General features: G+C 46.6%; 1 protein-coding gene across 6 annotated transcripts in view; it reads left to right on the top strand.

The window, feature by feature from the left end:
- LOC147710549 (uncharacterized) overlaps positions 1-20633 on the top strand; it is a 493247-nt gene that overhangs the window by 290176 nt on the left and 182438 nt on the right. For all 6 annotated transcript variants that reach the window (XM_086921210.1, XM_086921216.1, XM_086921214.1 and 3 more), the window contains one exon: positions 12594-12660. In XM_086921210.1, the coding sequence (XP_086777336.1) occupies positions 12615-12660 (46 nt within the window). In that variant the 5' untranslated portion in view covers positions 12594-12614. The remainder of the gene's footprint in view (positions 1-12593; positions 12661-20633) is intronic.

Raw genomic sequence — 20633 nt, 5'->3', positions numbered from 1 at the left:
TACAGTCAAGCCAAGTTTGTGCTGGATAAAGCTGCAAAAAAAAATATATTAACAATTATGGGACACAAACTGTAATTCACTGATGAGGCCCAAAAAGACAAAAACCCATTTAGGGGTGTTTGTGTTCATAGGGTACCTGATTTGGCATTTTGGTTTGGGTCGTTTTTTATGGGTCACGCCCAGACTGATGTGGATACGGTTGGTCCCTGTCTGTAATGGCACAAAACAAAAATGGACTTGAATGCAGACTAGAGTTGTGACAAGTGACTGAGATTAATTCGACATTCCTCTCATCACATTTGGATTGTCTCCGCATTAGCAGCTAGGATGAAATCTTGATTCAGAAAATGTCCCTGTAATGTTACTCTTAACCTGTGTTTCATGTACTATTAGCCTGCATGTCATTTTGGCAAATCTTTTCACTGTTTTAATTTCCTATCACCTGCCTAGTGGCAAGTGTACAGTAATTCTCACCTTTTGATTTGGTTGTGTATCTCCAGGACAGCTCCGTTTTATAGCGCACGTAGTAGCAAAACCAACAACTTTCTCTTACTCATAAGGTAAACCTAAAACAGTGCTTTTGACCTGAAAAGGGGAAGCTAGGAAGATTACTGTGTTTTTTGCTTTGTCGTTACTAGGCACAAGGGGCCCGATGTAGGTAAAATTGATTTACCGATTTTTAATTACCGAATTTTACCGATTCGGTAATTGAAAATCGGTAAATCAATGTGGTGGACATGTAGGTATTTCCAGATGTGGAAATACCGATTCTGTAACATTCGGTATTTACCGATTCTGTAAATACAGAATCGGTATTTCCCATTGATTCCTATGGGCTTCAAAGCCCATAGGAATCAATGGGAAATACCGATTCTGTATTTACAGAATCGGTAAATACCGAATTTTGCAAGGGTGCAGGGGGTGTCACTTTGACACCCTCTGGCACCCCACAAATAGGCATGTGCGCCATGTGGCACACAGACATGCCCTAAGGGCATGTCTGTCTGTCACATGGCTAGGTGTGCATGCACACATGTGCATGCACACCTGAAATCGGTATTTTACCACACAATAGGATTGTGTGGTAAAATACCGATTTTGTAGGGCCTTTGGGACTCAGAAGAGTCCCACCTACATCTGAGATTTACCGAATCGGTAAAAATACCGATTCTGTATTTTACAGAATCGGTAACTTTACCGAATCGGTAAAGTTACCGATTCTGTAAAATTGTGCCCCTACATGCCAAATCATGTATACCGGTCGGTAACGGCCGAAAATACAGATTTTCGGCCGTTACCGACCGACCTATATCTGGCCCAAGATCTCTTCTGAGGTAGCAACCAAGGAGTTCATTTCTCCTCATATTAATGCTTTCTGAAGCATGCTTTTTAGTAAGAAGATAATCGCATCTTTTTTTTAGAACACTCAGCCATAAACTTTCCTGGCCTAGATCTGTGCTGCTCCAAACCACAACTCTTGAACCAGAAGCTCATTTCATTAGGCAAGCATTGGCAAAGTTGATCGGTCTGGCTTTCGTTTTGAGTCTGACTATAACATTGAAAAACATGTGCTGCAGTGAACAAATACTAACATTTCTTATATAAAGCTTCCATGAGAGAAAGATTTAATGTGCAATTATTCCGCATACTTTTCAGATGTAAAATAGTTCCTCAGACATTGCAATGCGATCATAAGTTGGTTTAATACACCAAGGAGGATGGGATAGAGGGTTGTACTCCACGGGGTGGATCCAAAGCCAGGGGCGGCCTTAGGCATGTGCAAGCTGTGCACCTGCACAGGGCCACCAAACCCCAGGGGCCACCACGCCAATATATATCCTTAATATAATAATCCTCTGAGGATGGATACATATTTGCTTGGCGGCCCCTGGCAGGGATTTGGTGGCCTTCGGCTCTGTTCCACTTCCAAACACCCTGACCCACCCACCCTCTTCACTGGCCTCCGCGCTCCGCCCGTACCTCCTCTACCGGGGCCCCCTACCTACGCTCCCTGCCCAGGGCCGCCATGAGCCTAGAGCCGCCCCTGCCAAAGCCTACTATCAAGCCAGACCTATAACACAAAGTATGTTCTAAGTGTAGCTAGGTTTTTATTTATATTTGACTATGAGCTCACATTTTTTTCCTCTGAATATAATGGTAATGTAAGCATTGGATTCTTTACCAAAAGATCACTCAAGATATTTAATAGCCGGTACATTTAACTTGTGTCCTGTTTGCCTGTAAGGTGACTGCCACGTCTAAGGTTCATGCAAGGTTCTCTGATCGGAATCTGTCTGTAGGATTTCAGAACGAATGCAGAGAGAATTCATCAGTTATAAATGTATAAAAAAAGCGAAGTCCTTGTTTTTTAAAACTTATTCTTGGTTCCAGCGCTTTAGCTTTATAACAAAGAAACACGTTTATTTTTTGCACAAATATTTTTATAGCATGGAGTTAGACATGTGTTCAACAGAGTGCCATATCAAACATCAAGTAATGACTTCCTTCTAACAAATGTATTTATTTATTTATTTAAGGAGTTTTATATAGCGCTGGCTAGACCCGGAGGTATCAGAGTGCTTTACATGAGAATCAATAGGGCAACAGAAAAAGTTCAACAATAAACAATAAATCCCAAAAAATAGGCAATACAATTAGGAGAGGAGAGGAAGGAGAGAGAAAAGTAGTGGAGGGGGCAGGGGAGGTGAGAAAGGGAGGATAAGGGAGGAGACAATACGGAGAGACGAAAAGAAGTCTGTCTAAAGACTGACTGGGTAGGTGACGATCAAGGAGGGAATCCACGGCCCATCTCCCCTATAGCTAAACCAGGTAGCTCCATCAGGCATCAGACAAAATAGTTCAGTCTCAATACATTGAGAGAGGGGAGAGAAGGAGAGACATAGATAGAGGAAGGATGCGTGAGGAGACGACAGGAGGGACGAAAGGAAGTGCAACAATGTGGTTCAACAATATACCAGAAAAAGATCAACAATTACACATTACATCAAACAATCAGGAATACATTAGGAGAGGAGAGAAAGGAGAGAGAAAAGAAGTGGGGGGTAGGGGAGGTGAGAAAGTGAGGATAAGGGAAGAGACAACCGTAGAGACGAAAGGAAGTCTGTCTAAAGACCGACTGGGTAGGTGACGACCAAGGAGGGAATCCACGGCCCATCTCCCCTATAGCTAAACCAGGTAACTCCATCGGGCATCAGACAAAATAGTTCAGTCTCAATGTTATCTACTGATGTCTTTAAGGAGTTGGTCTTATACTTATTTTTAATTTCAAGGAAAGTTCGTCACCTGCTGTGTGACGGTTTTAGCATGAATCTTGCATGATATTGTTGATTAGAGGTACCATAACTTCATTCTCCGTGCAAAGTAATTCTTAAGTCTTAAAGCCCAGTCAGGGTTTGAATTATTGACTTTCCTAGTAACATAGCTGAAATGTGCTGAAATTTGCCAAGTCTCTTTTAATCTTTGTGTTTAAATAGCCTGAATACCTTGATTGTCTTTTCAGTATCAACCTTACTTAGATTAGTATGTGGATACTTTATCATTTGTCCTCTTTCATTCCAGTAAAAAAAACTGTTATTAAAATACATTTTTAATTTGCCATTTTGTAATGGTCAGAAATGCTTTTGTGTTAAATTAAGAAAAACACCTGGGAATAGTGATGGCGGAGGAGGCAATAGGGCATCCAATCTAGGCATAGTGAATTTAAACTTTCTCAGCATGATATATTTTTTGAGCATAGGTCTCCATTCGCTAATTCGATGCTTTCGTGTGTCATTTCAGATGACTGGTGCATTGTTACTGCTTCTTTTGATGCCGCTTCCTCATGTCTCTACTGCATATCATACTTCAATGTTAACCTCTTACCTGGCGTGCAGGGCATCACGCTGTTTGGGTACTACAACTTGCACATTGGTCGCTCTGTGTACCAAATGTCAGACATATTGGGGTCAGGCGATACTCCAGGCAGGGTGAGAACCAATGTTGAGAAGGTAACATGGAGATGACAGACCGCATATCATATATTCCCCCACCCCTTCAAACATGCACACTTACCTGCCTTATGGCTGATCACGTCACAATTAGTGCACTCACAGTGTGCATGTCGCTGTTCAACATAAACCAATCTGAACCCTCCCTCATCTCCCTTCTCCGCCTTTCCTCCTTCCCCAAAGGAGAGAGACAGAGAGAGAGAGACAAACACGATTATGTACAAGATATTAACAAGATATAGCTACTTAAATCACGAAGTTCCACGAGGGAATAGAAATGGCAGTTACGTAGACAATGGATATGAGAATAAAGGCAGTAAGATAAGTCAAAACAGGGCCCAGACTGTACTGCATGTGTCTCTTGAACTGTACATGGAGCAAAGCAAATTTTAGCCAGGATTTATCATCCCAGTGAAAACAACTCCAGAACGCGTAGACCAGGCCAATTGTTTCTATATAGATCCCCTACGGGGGCAGGCACATAGTGGCAACAATTCATGCTCCCTCCCCCAAGGCTGCCTGAGAAAATAATGTAATAATGTAACATCCGTTTAATGCAAGCTTCTAATCTGCCTCGCACAGGGATACCAAATACACAACACCATTGCACGGCATAACTCTCCATCCCTGCCAGGGTACCTGTCACCAGGCGAAGCCCCCTTCAATAATCAACTCCAGGAAACTCAGGATAGAGCAGAAAGGTTCTGGATCACCAGCAGGTCACTCCCCCCCCCCCCCCCTCTCTAGCCAGCCCCGTGCCCACAAAGATCTACACAAAAACCAGCAAATCAGTCTAATTTTGGTCAGGTGGCCCCGTTCTCTTCTGCTTAAAGTTCTGCTTTTCTCTAGCTGAGGGTGGGTGTGTGTCCCTTCCAAAATGCTGCTCCTGCCGTAGGCTCTTTAATCTATGAGGAGTATGCATGTGCCTGGGTGAGGAAAGAGGCTCATCACAACCTCTGGCCACCTCCAAGTTTCTCCTTCACGTTGGACAACTAAAGTCAACAGACAACTATCTGCTACATTTAGGGTTTGCACAGCCATGTAGTGCACTGGAAGGAGTTATATCCCCACCTCTCACCCAAGACATTCTGGATGGGAACCGCACTTCACCAGAAGACCCAGGGAATGCAACACCTAAAGTCTGTGAGCAAATATCTGAGGTAGTAGAATCCATATCCTTTTATAGCATCACTCGGTAGCTGCAATTTTGTCAGTTGCTATTTAATGCAATGCATGCACAGTAAGCTCCAGGTGATTTGGGGTCGATGCCTGCCACTGGCTTGTGAAGGCATCCCTCTAGGGTATGTCATCTGTGGACCATACCTTAGCAATCCCATTCACATGGGTCTTGTAAATACCTATGGAGGGGTGTGTAGAAGAAGGCCTGATTAGTCTCTCACAGTCAAGGTCGGCGAAGGCGGAGTACGTCACGGCGCCCATCCTTATAGAATATATGTCCAAAGTAGATATGGCCAGCAAAAGACCTTGTGTTCATATTCGGAGTCTGCTTGACCCCAATCACATAGAACGAGGTAGACCGTGGAGGAGATGGAATGAGGGGCTGGTGGGATATGGGATACCTCCTTTCATGCCAAGCTTGCTTACGGTGTGCATGCACTGACTTTGCCTGGCATTATTGTTGTCATACATTGGAAAGCAATTGCAATTGTTTCAGACATGACCAGTCCAGTGTCATTAGAACCTCCTGCTCATTAGACAGAGATTTTAACTTCTTAAAATATTGTAGAATGGGTGTTTCTTGCAGGATGCCCCTCTAAAGAACAGTATTTCATGTCTCAAAAAGGAGCCACTACATTACTTTATAATTTTGTCAGTTGCTATTTAATGTATTAGGTTAAGAGGCTTGCATTTTGCGGGGTGAGAGTGATGATTTACCCCAACAATTCCTTAATAAGCAGTAAGGGGGAGTTTGTATGAGATGGGAGGAAGTTAGAGGAACAGTGGACAAGGTGATTGGTGAAATGTCATGGGATGGCAGAAGCTCTTTCATTTTTGGGCTGGACAAGACCCCTTGCAAGTAGTGAATGGACTGATGTGTTCCTGTGCACATGTAGAATCGTTTGAGTAATAAAAGAAACTCTATACTCAGTGAAGACAACTAGGGGACAGAGCTGTAAACATTAGCGATCTAGCGATCGGTCTCTTTCAAGGGCTAACAGTGTTTTAGATCGCTGGACAGTTTTGCAGGACATGAGAGAATCCTTCAAAGAACTACACCATTTGAGAGGTCTCTGAGATAAAATGAAATTAACACATAACGCATAGTATGTTAATGATAGTAAAAATTAAATACAATTAAAAAAATGTGAAGATTTATTTCTTGTGGCTCTAAGGCCCCTATTCCCTTTACATTTTAGTGGTGGTTGTGGACAAATTCTCTCTTTCAAGAAATGGTAGCCAATTTAAATCTCTTAAGTGCCTTCGGTGGAGAATATCTTGAATTTATATTTACATTTCCTTTTCTTTTAATAGTTTTAGTAAACGCATTTGATAAAATCCAAATTTGTTATCTTTGGGTGAAATTGATACTTCTAAAGATCCTGTGGAGGCTGCTGAGTGCACATATACTGCATTCAAACTTTTGTCTGTAGATCAAGCCAGATAGTGGTAATCTCTTGATTTATTAGTACAACAGTGGTCTCGGGCATAGGTGCACCTTTCAGATTTGATTTGTAGCTTACTTTCTAGGGGTTTGTCTAATCAGTTGATTACAGCTGTCCACTTCTTCGCAGAAGTAGATGTGTTAATGCTGTTCCTTTAATGTAGGAGACTATCCTGCGTTAATGTCGCAAGCACCAAATGGGCTTTTGAATGAACCGGGTCCGCTGGTTTTCTATTTCAGATTCAATGGTTTACAAATTAATATCATTAGATTAAAGTGTTGGTGTTTGGCATTTGCAGACAGTGCTGTGCCTGGAGTATGAACAAATGGCTAAGAATGGCTAACTATTATGTTATTAATTGTTTAAAAAAACAATAATTTATATGTTTATTTTTTTCATTCCTGAGCTTTTTGATATCCTCTAGATTTCCGTGTAATTTTCAGCAGAATCACAATGTATGCTTTGCCATGATTTCATCTACAGTTAGGAATTTTTCACATCCTGCCTTAAATTAAGGGCTACGAGGCAGGTGCTCCGTTCTACGTATGCATTCAAAATACTTATTGTGGAAGAAGGATTATGTTTAGGATGGATATTTGATTTCCTACTGTGTAACTCACTTGGAGCTTTCAGTGAGGAGTCGGACTTCAGGTTTTGAATGGACTTCCTGAAAACATTTTCTTATGCATGAAAAATCCTTATGAAATGTTGGTCTCCCCTCCACTCTTTTGTTTTTATGTCGAAGTGGAGTTGGGGAGAATTGTGAAATCTGTCTTAGGACATCTCTAAATGCTATTCCATACATTTCTGCTCCCCCCATTCCCATATCTTATACGTTTTCTTAATGTGGATGAGTAATTCATGAATTTGGGAGAAGAAGTTAAAGAAAACCTAGGGGCTTTACCTTCTTCCTAGCATTATCTTGAAACAGCACTTAAAGAGGAAGCTACTGTCTCTTTAGTGCTATTTCATGTGATACATTTGTTGAAGGATATTTTCAATTTGCATAAACTAAGTAACACTCCTTAAGATTTTGCACTGATTAAAATAGACATGACTGAGTAATAGCTCCTCAAAGTGTTCGTGCTTGGAGAGATATGTACACTCTTAACCGGATGTTGTCACTTAATCAGTGTAAAGACCTATGGTAGGTGAGGAGTGTCCCATGCAACTGGTGCTTCATTTGAGCTGATATCTGTGAGTGGTATATAATAGATTAGTGCATCCTATTTGCTTCCTAATATCTTTGTAAGCATTGAGTAACCCTCCGCCCATCCCAGGTGCCCACCTGCTAGCTTTTTCACAAAACCAAGCGGTATCAAGTTATACCCTCTCAAGTGTTAATGGCTCACCCAGAAGTTACTTTTTTCTTTGCATCATAGTCCTGTATTTATAAATGAAAACAAAAACAATAATTTATAGAACACTAGTACTGGCAAAGTGAATAGGTTTGGCTTGCATTTTCAATGTTCAATTATAAGATACTCCTGTTGGCTTACCCAAAGCCGCCTGTCTGCTGAATTTATTAGTCAGCAGTTGCTTGGTAGCAGCAGCAAAATGGGAGCTGCCAAGTGTGCTGAAGCTTATCAGCAGCCTGGCACCCGATTGTAGTTGAGAGGGAAGGCCAAGCATCACTTGCATTTGAGATAAAGAATCTAATGCGACAAAATATGTAATGGTTGAATGTACTTTCATATATTTAATGGTCCCCTATAGGAAGCATAATACTAGAAAATAGCATAACATGAACGATGTTAACTCACTGGGCTGATTTAAAATGCATTTGGGTTTGCTTCATGGCAGTGTTTAACCTCTTCCGTGCGGTGCTCATGATGGATCCCAGCCATATTGAGTCACGGTGGGCGTGTGCGCATGACGGCGGGGATCGGTCCGAGCCACCCCCAGGATTGGAATGTCCCAGCACAGCGGCTAAATTTGCGCCGCAGTGAAGCGGTTAAAGGTGACTGACCAAAGCAAGCCTATAATTACAAGGGGCTGCTCCAAAGCTTACTGTGTTTTGTAAACAATAACTTTTGCACATAGTTGCACTCTCAAGCCAGACCAAAAACAACTTCTAGATGAACTACTCACACCTGATAAGAGCAATTTGAGATCACTGCAAATAGGTGAGGACCTGAGACCACCCCCTTCTTGGACGTGCCTATGCTATCTGGTAGGACACAGACCTCATACGTCTTCACACCTCCGCTCTGGATATTAGACGTCGTCATGGAAAGTCCATGTGCACACTGGTGAAAGCTACTAAATTTGATCATTAGGATGAAAACGGGATCCCTCAGAGAGCTGCATTTTTCAGGTTTGTCTTCTGGCAGGCACCAACTTTCATCCTCTAAGTGTTGAGGTGAGCACCGTTGAGATGGGTAACAAATGAACATTTTGATATTTATTTAGTTCTTCATGTATACATGCAAGAACTGCTGATTTTGGCACTTTGGAGAATTGAAGCACAGGGATACAAATTCGGCTGCTTAGCAACTGGACCGCACATCTTTGCACCTATAAACAATTAAACTCATCTACGTTCAATTTATTGTATGCTTTCCACCATGTATTGTCATTTTTGATTGGATTACTGTGATTGTTAATACTGTTATGAGCAGCAAAGTTATTCCATAAATATCACTAGTGGCTTCCACTTTTAACCGAATCCAAGTAATTACATTTGTTTATTTCGGGAAGGAGCCCATAAAACATGACAAGCAATATGTAAAACATCACACAGAGATGAATTACTATAGAATTAATGTTTCTGCTTTAAAAAACAGCATTAAAATCAACATTTACAGCAATATATTAGAACTAAAAACAATTTATAAAAAGTAATAGCAGCAAAAAAATGGTTCCTAAGAATTAAAAGAAAAAAAAAGTGTACAGGTTACAGCACCCAACTCCCCAACTCTCCCCTACATTTGTACAAGTGAGTAGTAGCAAGAACATGAGCCATCGAAATGGTACATACAATATTCATTACATAGCGCCTAACCGTTTCCTGAATAACCACACTGCATATAAATATCAGCTAATACCTAATACAAAAGGCTGACTGGTGTCGGACCGTAAAATTCGATAAGCCTCCCTGTAATGTCTCACATCAGTGGAGATGCAGAGTGGCTTGATCCAGGACCGCCTCGGTCTGTAATGCCAGGTCAGAAAAATAGCAGGTTAAACGTCCTCAGTTTGGTGGTTGCAAAGTACACATGCTGATGATTCAGAGCAATGAGTTTTTCCAACTATTTGTAAATGTATTAACTTAACAGTGTACCCGTCCTAAATGTAATAAACAATGTGCGAGCCAGGGACAGTTGCATCATGTCTATATACAATTCCTTTGCTGGTGTTGGCCTATGGGGCAGGAAATTATCAGCCATATCCCCAGCTTTGGCCTTACGGTGGTATCCGATGATCTTACTATTCCAGAAAATGTTTTATGGAGGCCTTGGCACCAGAATTGATTGGAGAGGTATTATTTCAATTAACATTCAGGCCTAGCTCTTTGAGATGGAATTTTAAGCACACAAACCAAGGTGGGGGGCATTTTTTACCCAGGTTCAGATTTTCTCAACTGTAGCCTGTAGTGGTGGAGTTCAGGGGTAGACCACAGCCTAGCCCAGTATAAAAGAGGTTTCATAGCTGCCATATCACCAAGACTTTTTAGGCCAGTATCGAAGAATATGAAGGTGTTAGGGGTACCCTGTGGTAGACTGAACAAAGATTTCTAAGAAGCCGTTTTCCTTAAAGATTACACCTTTAATGTCTTCGAACCCCCAAATTTCTGCCCTATACAGTGCTGCAGCCTGAGCTTTTGCCCTGTAAACATCAATGGTCAGAGAAACAGATTTGGGGGTGCTCACCGTAAACCTCTTTGCAATTACTGATGTGGAATGTAACAGTGTTAATTCCCTTATGTTGATATGTGATTTCCATATTCTAGATTTATCGATCCAAATCCTCAAATAATCAAATTTCTCCACCACTTCGCAGATTAGACTCTTACTTTGAAAACTCACCCCCGCAAGATCTGTGGGGTCTGAATACCGTTATCTTAGTTTTTAGCTTATTCACCTCCAGGTCATGAATGTTGCAGAATTCTGTGAATTTATTCAGCAGATTTTTGGAGCCCAGATGATGTTCGTGAAAGCAGAAGGGTATCATCTGCGAAAAGCAGCGCAGGGATGGAACCCGCTATTAACTTTAAGGAATCATGAACACAGTCACATAAGTATTTAACCACATCATTAATGTACAGTGAAAACTGGTCTACTGATATACAGTCAGTCAGTTCACCACCCATCCCCCCCATCTGACTCGAGCGAAGCTATTATCATGTAGTCTGATGAGTATATCTAATAACGCATGGTCTATACTCATTGATGCTAAAGTGGACCACAGATGCTGCCTAGGGACAAAATCAAAGGCTGCCTGAGTTCCACGAAAGCCATGTATAGATGGCCCTTGGAGAGCATAAGGTATTTTGAAATGATAAGATCAAAGCGAAAGATTTCATCCATCATGGTCACCTTGGTTCGAAAACCTGCCTGTAATAGGGACAAAATGGAAGCCTTATCAATCCAACCCAGTACTCTATCAAAGAGTTGCTGACAAAAAAACCTTCTGGAGGTTATCAATGAGATTAATGGGCCAATAATTACAAAAAGCATTTCTGTCACTATTTTTATATAGTGGGATAATCTCATCGCCTCACCAGGAGTCGGGCCCTTGCCAACTGGCCAATATCCCATTAGACAGTGCATTTATGTAGGGTCCCCATATAGAGGGCCCAGAGCGAAACAAGTCACCAGGGACTTTGTCGGGGCCTGGTGCATAGCCTGGTGGATGGCCTGAAGTGTTGAAGGTAAAGCAATTTGGCTTATCAGTTGTGACATTGATATTTACCACTGTTGTGCTTGTAGTGCCAGTTCTAGGGAGCGATGAGATCTAGGAATGCCATGGGACAAAGTATGCCTGAATGTCTCGTAATCATTGTTTTTCATTACCACAACCATGGCTAACCAGTTGGAGTCTATCCAACTCTGTTTAGTGGATGCTGTAATTTGTATTCAGTTTGCACGGGCTACAGAAATTGCCTCCCTAGATCCCTTTTTAACAACTTCAATAAATTGCCCTTTTGCTTGACGACATTCCTTTTAGAACCAGGTCGGTGACTGCTGGAGGGACCCCCTTTTAACAACTTAGACCTCCGCTCTGTATATTATGTAAAGTCCATGTGCACACTGGTGAAAGGTAATACAATGGATCATTAGGCTGAAAGCTTGCTCCCTCAGAGAACTGCATGTTTCAGGGTTGTCTTCTGGCAGACACAGCCTTTCATCCTTTTAGGGTTGAGGTGATCACCATTGTGATAGACGGCAAATGAGCTTTATGCTATTTCTCTAGTTCTTCGTGCATACATGCAAGAACTACTAATGTTTGGCACATATAAGAATTGAGGCACAGGAATAAAAATGTGGTTTCTTAGCAACTAGACCGCACATCCTTGCACCTCTGAACAAATAAAATCATCTACAGTCAATTTATTGTGTACTCTCCACCATGTATTGTCCTTAATTGGATTACTGTCATTTGCTAATACTGTTATGAGTAGTAACATTACTCCATAAATATCACCAGTGGCTTCCATTTTACAGGGTCCTTGTACTTATTGAACTCTTCCTCACACAGACACTCACAGGGATCCCTCCCTCTGCCCCTCCAACACCACTATTATCCTGTTTTGGTATGAACAAATACTGGTTACAGCTCTGTGGATAGAACCCCTCTCTGCAATGCACCGTGGGTTGCCTTCACAAGTGGCATTTATCACCTGCTGCAAAGAGTGGGAGGTCAGCTGCCCACACACCGCCTTGTGTTCTTTTCTTTTATGTCGCATGGTTTTTGGGTCAGAAGTCTTGTTTACCGCTTTTTTCTTTTTTTTTGATGGCAGGTTTAACTGAAGTAAACAGCCATGGCCTTCAACAAGAGGTTTGCTGGGATGCACATCCGAGACCAAGGTAATTAATTTCACAGCGTGCACACAAATCTTTAGATCTACGTCCATGACGTTGTGCCGAGGTCAATGATATGATAACCGCGACATAGTAAAGATTTGCTAAAAAGAAGCAATCGCCTAATAAGAATGCTCTAACAGTCACAATGCGCTAACAGCAATTACATTATAATACAAAAGGATAGAGAGGTGCACTCAATGGAGTCAATAGCACAAAAAAGTTCATCGAATGTGTAAGTCTTCTGTTCTTTTCTTTAATGTATTCTTTATTTTCTTTTTAAAACACAACGGCACAGCCAACGCGTTTCATTCCCTTTAGTGCCTAGGGAATTTCGTCAGGGCATATAATAGATGATGTTTCAAATGCGATAGTCCTAGATATGTTCGCACCCGAGAAGTATCCCAGGTTGGCTACAGTGTTGGACTGAAGGAGTCAAATAGTCCAGGACAAATATACTATTTGACTCCTTCAGTCCAACACTGTAGCCAACCTGGGATACTCGAACAACTATTCCACTTGGAATTGTGCGCCAATTTTACTCAGGAATATTCTGGGGGTTTCTTGCGATCTTTCATCTACATCAGCTTCTCGGGTGCGAACATATCTAGGACTATCGCATTTGAAACATCATCTATTATATGCCCTGATGAAATTCCCTAGGCACTAAAGGGAATGAAACGCGTTGGCTGTGCCGTTGTATTTTAAAAAGAAAATAAAGAATACATTAAAGAAAAGAACAGAAGACTTACACATTCGATGAACTTTTTTGTGCTATTGACTCCATTGAGTGCACCTCTCTATCCTTTTGTATTATTGCTCTGACCGACATCCTTAGCAGCGGATGGTGAGAGTGGATGCACTACCAACTACTTAGAAACAGACAAAGTGGATGTGCGAAACCTTGGTCAGCTGCTGTGTGCTTTGGTTTATCGAGCAATTACATTATAGTGGGGACTCGCTGACAGTGCCCCTGCAGACATGCGATTCATGTTAGTGCATAGTCACTAAGTAGTGAGATGTGCTAACATCAATGACATGCCAACATTCACAACCCGCTAACTAGCAACACCAACAGTGATAAAGCAGCAACATAAAAGATGCACTAACAAGGCCACACAACGAGTGGTGGTGAGCTAACTCCAACAACATATTAATTGGACACACTAGGAATGAAAACAAGATGTTACCAATGGCACACAATAGGGATAACTCAGTAACTTAACACTAACAGTGCTGAAGCAATAACACCAATGATGCTGATGAGCTATCATCAAGACACACTGAGACACAATAGGTTTGTGAGAAGATGTGCTAACAGCAAGTATATGCCAACAGAAATACACCAAGAGTGGCAACCATCAATGTATAAGACTAATGATATTGTGCTGATTGTTTGTGCTAGAAATCTGATGTCCATAGGCCTATAGAAGAGCCCATGTTGTAGATCGACTCTTACATTTTCATTTACTGTATTTTATTTTATATTTAACGATCCTTTTGCAATGGCAGGAATTTTACCATCTTCGGATACTCTTGGTTTTTTACCTGGTCTGGTATGATGATCTGAATGGTCCATTGGATACTGCAGTCTGTTAAGCATCTCTAATGTTGAAAGCACTTAACCCCTTAAGTGCTGCTGTCGGCCAACGTTCGTTGCGAGCACTACCTTGCCAGTGCTGCGCACGACCGTTGGCCGGCGGGCCAGCATTCGTTCTTCGAACGTTCAGCACTGGGCACTGAACGTTCGACGCTCTTATGAGGTTAAGTACGTTATGAAAGTTTGGGTACTATTCCAGTGTAGCATATCACGCTTAAATTGAATTTAATCATGTTTTGCCTTTTGCACTTATCATACCCAAGGTAGCCTATTGTAGTAGTATGTGTTCATAATATGGTTTTACATTTTTGATACGATTTTATCAATCAGGCTATAAATGTTTACCGTACCTTACTAAGAGTGATGAAGCTATTACTATGGTGAGGCGTGGCTTGGGCGCCGATGGCGATGGTCGCCTGAGAGCTCGGCTCCGGGACTGAGCCCGGGATTATCCTGTAAATCGGAGGCTGCGGGGCACCCCAGACCCCGCATTCTGCTGAGCGGACCGACGAAGACCTGCCGGGGCCCCTGGTGGAGCTCGGATGAGGGTTGCTCCGGAGTAAAACCGAAGTTTGCGGAGTTGCGGAGTGCGACCCAACATGGCGCCCGGACTTCTTTGTCCCCCTGGTCGGACCCACTGACTTGAAGGAGCGTCGCGAGCAGCGACTTGCGCCCGGCTTTGTCACCCCCGGCTGCTCTGTGCACTGGATATCTATTGGATTGGACTTTTTACAACGAGTTTGCGCTCGGTTGGGTGACCGGGCGGATGCCCACATTATAGGGGACCCCGGGAGCGGACGCCCTGTGATCCAGGCGGTGGCCCAACTCACGACTCCGCACCTAGCTACGTCTTCCTGGTCAGTCCACTTCCATGGGAGGCGCAACACTTTGGCGCCACAAATCGTCCGACGGAGTTGGTGACCCTCACCCCGGGTCTCTAGCGGGTGAGCGGGCCTGCCCGACTCGGCGACGGTTGTCTCCGCCCCCTCATCAGTGCCCTCGGACGCCGTGGCGGTGGCGTGAGTCGAAGCGGAGAAGTCTCCACAGGCCCTGGAGAAGGAGGTCTCCCATACTCGATTTGAGGACCAGTAACCGGGAGGGTCGTGTTCGACATCTGCACCCGGAGACGCCCACTCCGGGACCTTCACGGAGTGCCCCCGGCGACATGGGGAAACCTAGAGGAGCCAAGGGGACTACCCCGACCGCCTCGGACTCGGAAGCCCAGGACAAAGAGGAGCATGGGGACCCAAAGAGTTCTGGTGGCGCGTCGATGCAACAACAGTTCGACCGCGTCCTAGAGGCGATAGCGACCACGAGATCGGCCCTCCAACAGGACATTGCCCAGGTGGCGACGAGCCTAGGCCTCCTCAGAGCGGACCACGGCAAACTTTCGGACCGGGTCAAGGAAGTGGAGAGCTCGGTGAAAACCTTGGAGCCGGCGCAGCGAACCTTGGCTGCGACGATGAAGGATGCCCTGTCCCGAATTGCAACCCTGGAACAGAGGGCGGAGGATGCGGAAGGCCGCAACAGGAGGAACAACATCCGTGTAGTGGGCCTACCGGAAAAGATCGAGGATGGCGACATGGTGACATACTTGGAGACCTGGCTCCGTGACACGGTGGCCCCGGAGGGGCTATCCTCCTTCTACACTCTGGAGCGTGCCCACAGAGTCCCGGCACGGCCATCGCAACAGGGACGCACCCCGAGGCCGGTGGTGGCGCGGTTATTGCACTTTCGGGACAGGGACCTAATCCTTAATGCCGCCAGACATAATGGTCCATTCAAAGTAGCAAACAGTCAGGTGAACATCTTTCCGGATTACACCTACGAGACTCAACGCAAGCGGTTCTCCTTCCTGGCGGTCAAGCGCGAGCTCAGGAGCGAGGGCATCCAGTACTCGCTCCTCTACCCTGCCAGGCTCCGCATCATTGTCGATGACAAAACTCAGTTCTTCGACACCCCGGAGGATGTCTGTGCCTGGCTCGAGCTTTATAGGACAGGGAAAGATGGCTTCGGCTCCTCGTCCCAACAGGCAGATGAGCCGGAACAGAGACGGCGATCCAGGAGGATCAGGAATCGCCGCACGGGAGGGCCCTCGACTGCAGAGACGTCGTCGGAGCGGAGGGGAGTGCTGGAAGTATTGTCGGAGTTGTCGGGTGCACGGGACGAAGCCATTGAGGAGGAAGAAAACCCGGGTGAAGTGGAGGCACCATCGGACTCGGAGGACTCAGTGACTGATAGTGCCCATACACCGGTGATCACACCGAAATCGGTGGAGGACCTTTTGGACGGACAAGGGTAACAGGGTGTGCTGCCTTATTTTGGGAGGGGGCCCGGCAGGGGGGAGGTGGTTGCCTTCCATTGTTGCTGACAAAGAGGGAGGGAGGGGTGGGGTGCCCCTGCTTCTGCCCCGGGAGGTTTTTGGCACTGTTTAGGGCTTGCTATAGTCCTGGTGGCCTGAGCGCCGAGGGCCCACTGCCTCCGCCCGGCCCGCACCTGGCCCTTAAGGCCTTCCTACGGTGGCGACCGTAGGATTAGTAGGGGTTATTGGGTTGATGGAAGACGAGGTTTGGATGGGATCTAGATGGTGCAGTTTGGGTCCTGTTCTGGGGTGGGTGGGTGTGGGTTTGGTTCGTTCTTGGGTTGTTTGGTTTTGGTTGGGGAAAATGGCCGCCATCAGTGCTGGGAGGAATGATGTCTTTTCTTTGTGGGGACCCGGATGGGGAGACTGTGCGAGAACAATATGGGACAATGGCTGATGTTGCTAACTTGAAATGTGTCACTTGGAACGTAAGGGGGCTTCATACTATGTCCAGGCGCCACAAGGTCCACGCTTATTTAGTGCGTAGGGGAGTGCAAATGGCGCTGCTGCAGGAAACTCATCTGAACAAGGCGGAAGGGGCGGCGCTGCAGCGTAGATGGCGGGGGCAGGTCTTTTCCACGTCGTACTCCGCTTATGCCAGAGGGGCGCTAATATGGATCAGAGCAGGGGTCCCCTTCCAAGTCACGAGAACAGTGATAGATCCAGAGGGGCGTTACGTGGCCATCTCGGGCACTCTAGGAGGGAGGGACTTAAACGTTTGCTGTGTGTACGCTCCTAATATGGACCAGACTGCCTTCCTTTCCAGGCTATCGGGCTCGTTGGCCCACTTCTTCTCCGGGCCCCTTCTGCTTGGGGGAGACTTCAATTCCGTAGTGGACGTAGACATTGACCGCTCGCATCCACCGCTTCCCGATTCTCCGGTTCGTCGCACGGCTAAGGGTCGTCGGGATTGGCAGACCCGCTGGGGTTTGACGGACATCTGGAGGGCGCATCACCCCGCATCTAGGGATTATTCATATTTCTCGAGCCTTCATGAGTTGCATGTCAGACTAGATGGCTTTCTTGGGTCGCCCGAACTGGTTTCAGCAGCGGTCCGATCTGAGTACTTGTCCAGGACCATTTCGGACCATAACCCCCTCCTGCTGGGCCTTCGCTGGTTCCCCGGGACGCCGGCGGTGCCCACCTGGAAGCTGCGACCCGAGATTCTTGAGGACAGTGTTTTCAGGGCGGACCTGGGGGATAAGATATTGGAATATTTTGCATCCAACGGCGGCTCCGCGAGTACTAGAGCGTTAGAGTGGGACGCTTTTAAGGTAGTGGTGAGGGGTTACTGTATTTCTAAGAAGGTGGGCATGAGGCGCGTTATCCTAGCTGACTTAGATGCAGCGGACCGGAAACTCCGCGAGCTTGAAATTCGCCGCCCCGGACACCCGGAATTGCAAATACGAACGGCGGAGGCGAGGGAAAAGGTAGCGGCAGAGGTCGAACGGCTCCGCTGTTTTGATTATAAGGCCTATACGGTCCGGTCCATCGCAGAGGGAGACAGATCGAGCGCGTTGTTGGCGTGGTTGGCCAACCCTACGCGCCAGTCCCAATTGACGACAAGTATGCGTGAGGCAGACGGAACCGAGGTACACACTCAACCGGAGATTCTTAGTTGCTTCCGGCATTATTATGAATGTTTGTACCGCAGTCGCTCCGCACGAGACCCTGACCGACTTGATGATTATCTACGTCCACTGGAGCTCCGCACAGTGGAGCAAGAAGTGGCGAAAGCCCTGGGATCTGACATTGAATTGGGGGAGATCCGCGGGGCCATTAAACGGATGGCGAGAAACAAGACCCCGGGCCTGGATGGCCTACCTGTGGAGTTTTATGCAGCTTACGCTGACCTCCTAGCCCCTCGATTACTGGTGGTCTACAGGGAGGCGAAGAGGCTGGGGCGACTCCCGAGCTCGATGTGTGAGGCGCTGGTGGTTCCTCTCCTCAAACCGGGCCGAGACTCATCCGACCCGGGGTCTTACCGTCCCCTATCGATGTTGACGGTGGACTATAAAATACTGAGCAGCATATTGGCCTCGAGGCTGCTGGGACACATGAGTTCCCTGGTGCATGAAGACCAAGCTGGTTTCATCCCACGGCGGAACACGACTATGAATATTCGCAGGTTGTTCCGCTTGCTAGGGGAACCATTCGTGGACGCCCCGTCCCCGGTCGTCTTGTCGGTGGACCTAGAGAAGGCTTTTGATAGCCTGGAGTGGGACTACCTCTGCACGGTGCTGCGGAGATTCGGCCTTGGGGAGGGCTTTATCAGGTGGACCACGGTTCTCTATGCCTCTGCTTCGGCCAGGGTCCGAGCGGGCCCACTGATTTCCTCGCGGTATCCAGTAGAACGAGGCACGCGGCAAGGGTGTTCATTGTCCCCACTTCTCTTTGCGCTGGCGGTGGAGCCACTCGCGCTGCACCTTCGATCGGGAGCCCACTATACGGGCTTGTGGACGCCTGCGGGCCCGCATTATGTTTCGCTGTATGCGGACGACCTGTTGCTCTTCCTGGAGGACCCGCTCGACGCTTTACGTGGAGCGGCGGTGGCGCTCACAGAGTTCGGGGAGGTCTCGGGCCTCTGAGTGAATTGGTCCAAGACCTGTCTTTTTCCGGTACGCAGAGGTACTCCCGCCCCTGCCCTAAGTAGGGAGATTAGATGGGAACCCGACTGCTTTAAGTTCCTTGGGGTGTTTGTTTATCACGACCAACCCGACCTCCTAGATGGGAACATTGCCCGCAGCATTCGATCACTCCGAGGCTGCATGGACTTTTGGGCCACGCTGCCGCTTTCGGTGGCGGGACGGATCGCCCTGCTTAAAATGGTGGCGCTTCCCCGGCTATTATATTACTTCCGGACTCTACCGATCTGGGTCCCACCGGCCACGTTTCGACTGTTACGCTCTATGGTGGTCGGATTCCTCTGGGGGACGGGCCGCCGGCGGGTGGCCCTCAAAACCCTGATGAGGCCGAAAGACGAGGGGGGGCTCGCGGTGCCGGACTTTGAAAAGTGTTATCTGGCGGCGCAGCTCCAGACCTTCACCCAGGAGATCGCCAGGGAATTCCGAGGCCCGGAAGACGGGAGGGGGACGGGCATGGCCAGGCATGTTCTCTCCTTTATAGCGCTGCAACAACGTTTGGCCCTGCGGGATTTGTCGATGGAGGAGCGGACTGTCCGCCTGTGTTGGAATCGGGCCCACGCCCGAGGCCAACTGAGAATACCTTATGCGCCTGAAATACCGTTGGGGATGCTGACGGCCCTCCCCCATGGAGGGGATTGGTCACGCTTGGCGGCCTGGGAGGATGCCGGCTTACAGCTGGTTGGGGATCTGTACGAGGACGGAGCGCTCTTGTCCTTCCAGGATCTTATTGACCGCTTCGAGATCCCCCGTGGTGACTTTCTGCTACACTCGGCCATTGTACGAGCGATCCAGGCACACTGGAAGAACGGGCAGGAGGAACCCCACTTATCTCAGGTGTGCCAGTACGTGATGATGTCGGCGGGCACGGTGAAGGCGGTCACTTGCCTCTACGGCAGGTTGATTAACGAAGGGTTGGCTCCTCTCACCACTCTAAGAAACCGCTGGGAGGAGGACATTGGTAGGGAGATCCCGGAGACGACCTGGTCCCAGTTGGTGAGACGAGCCTGGAAGGGCACACGCAACGCCTGTTTTCAGCTGGTCCACTATTACGTTCTCCATAGAGCGTACCTGACCCCGGTGAAAATCAGGCGATATTTTGCCACGAATTCGGCGGAATGCCCTAGGTGCCCAGCTCAGGAAGCGGACCTCCTACATATGTTATGGGCCTGTCCAGGACTGTCATCTTACTGGCAGGAAGTAGCGACGACCCTGGAGGAGGTGACGGGGAGATCCTTATCTTTGGATGCGGCGGTGGGGCTCCTGCACTGGTTCCCCCATACCCCCAGGAATAAAATTTCTAGTAAATTTATCGACCTAGGGCTCCTCCTTGCTAAACGAGAGGTGACCAGGAACTGGAAGGCACGAGTTGGTC

Source organism: Lissotriton vulgaris, chromosome 5 (genome assembly GCF_964263255.1).
Source record: "Lissotriton vulgaris chromosome 5, aLisVul1.2, whole genome shotgun sequence".
Taxonomy (NCBI): Eukaryota; Metazoa; Chordata; class Amphibia; order Caudata; family Salamandridae; genus Lissotriton; species Lissotriton vulgaris.
Note: the sequence above shows the minus strand (reverse complement) of the source record. Positions and strands in the feature narration are given on the sequence as shown.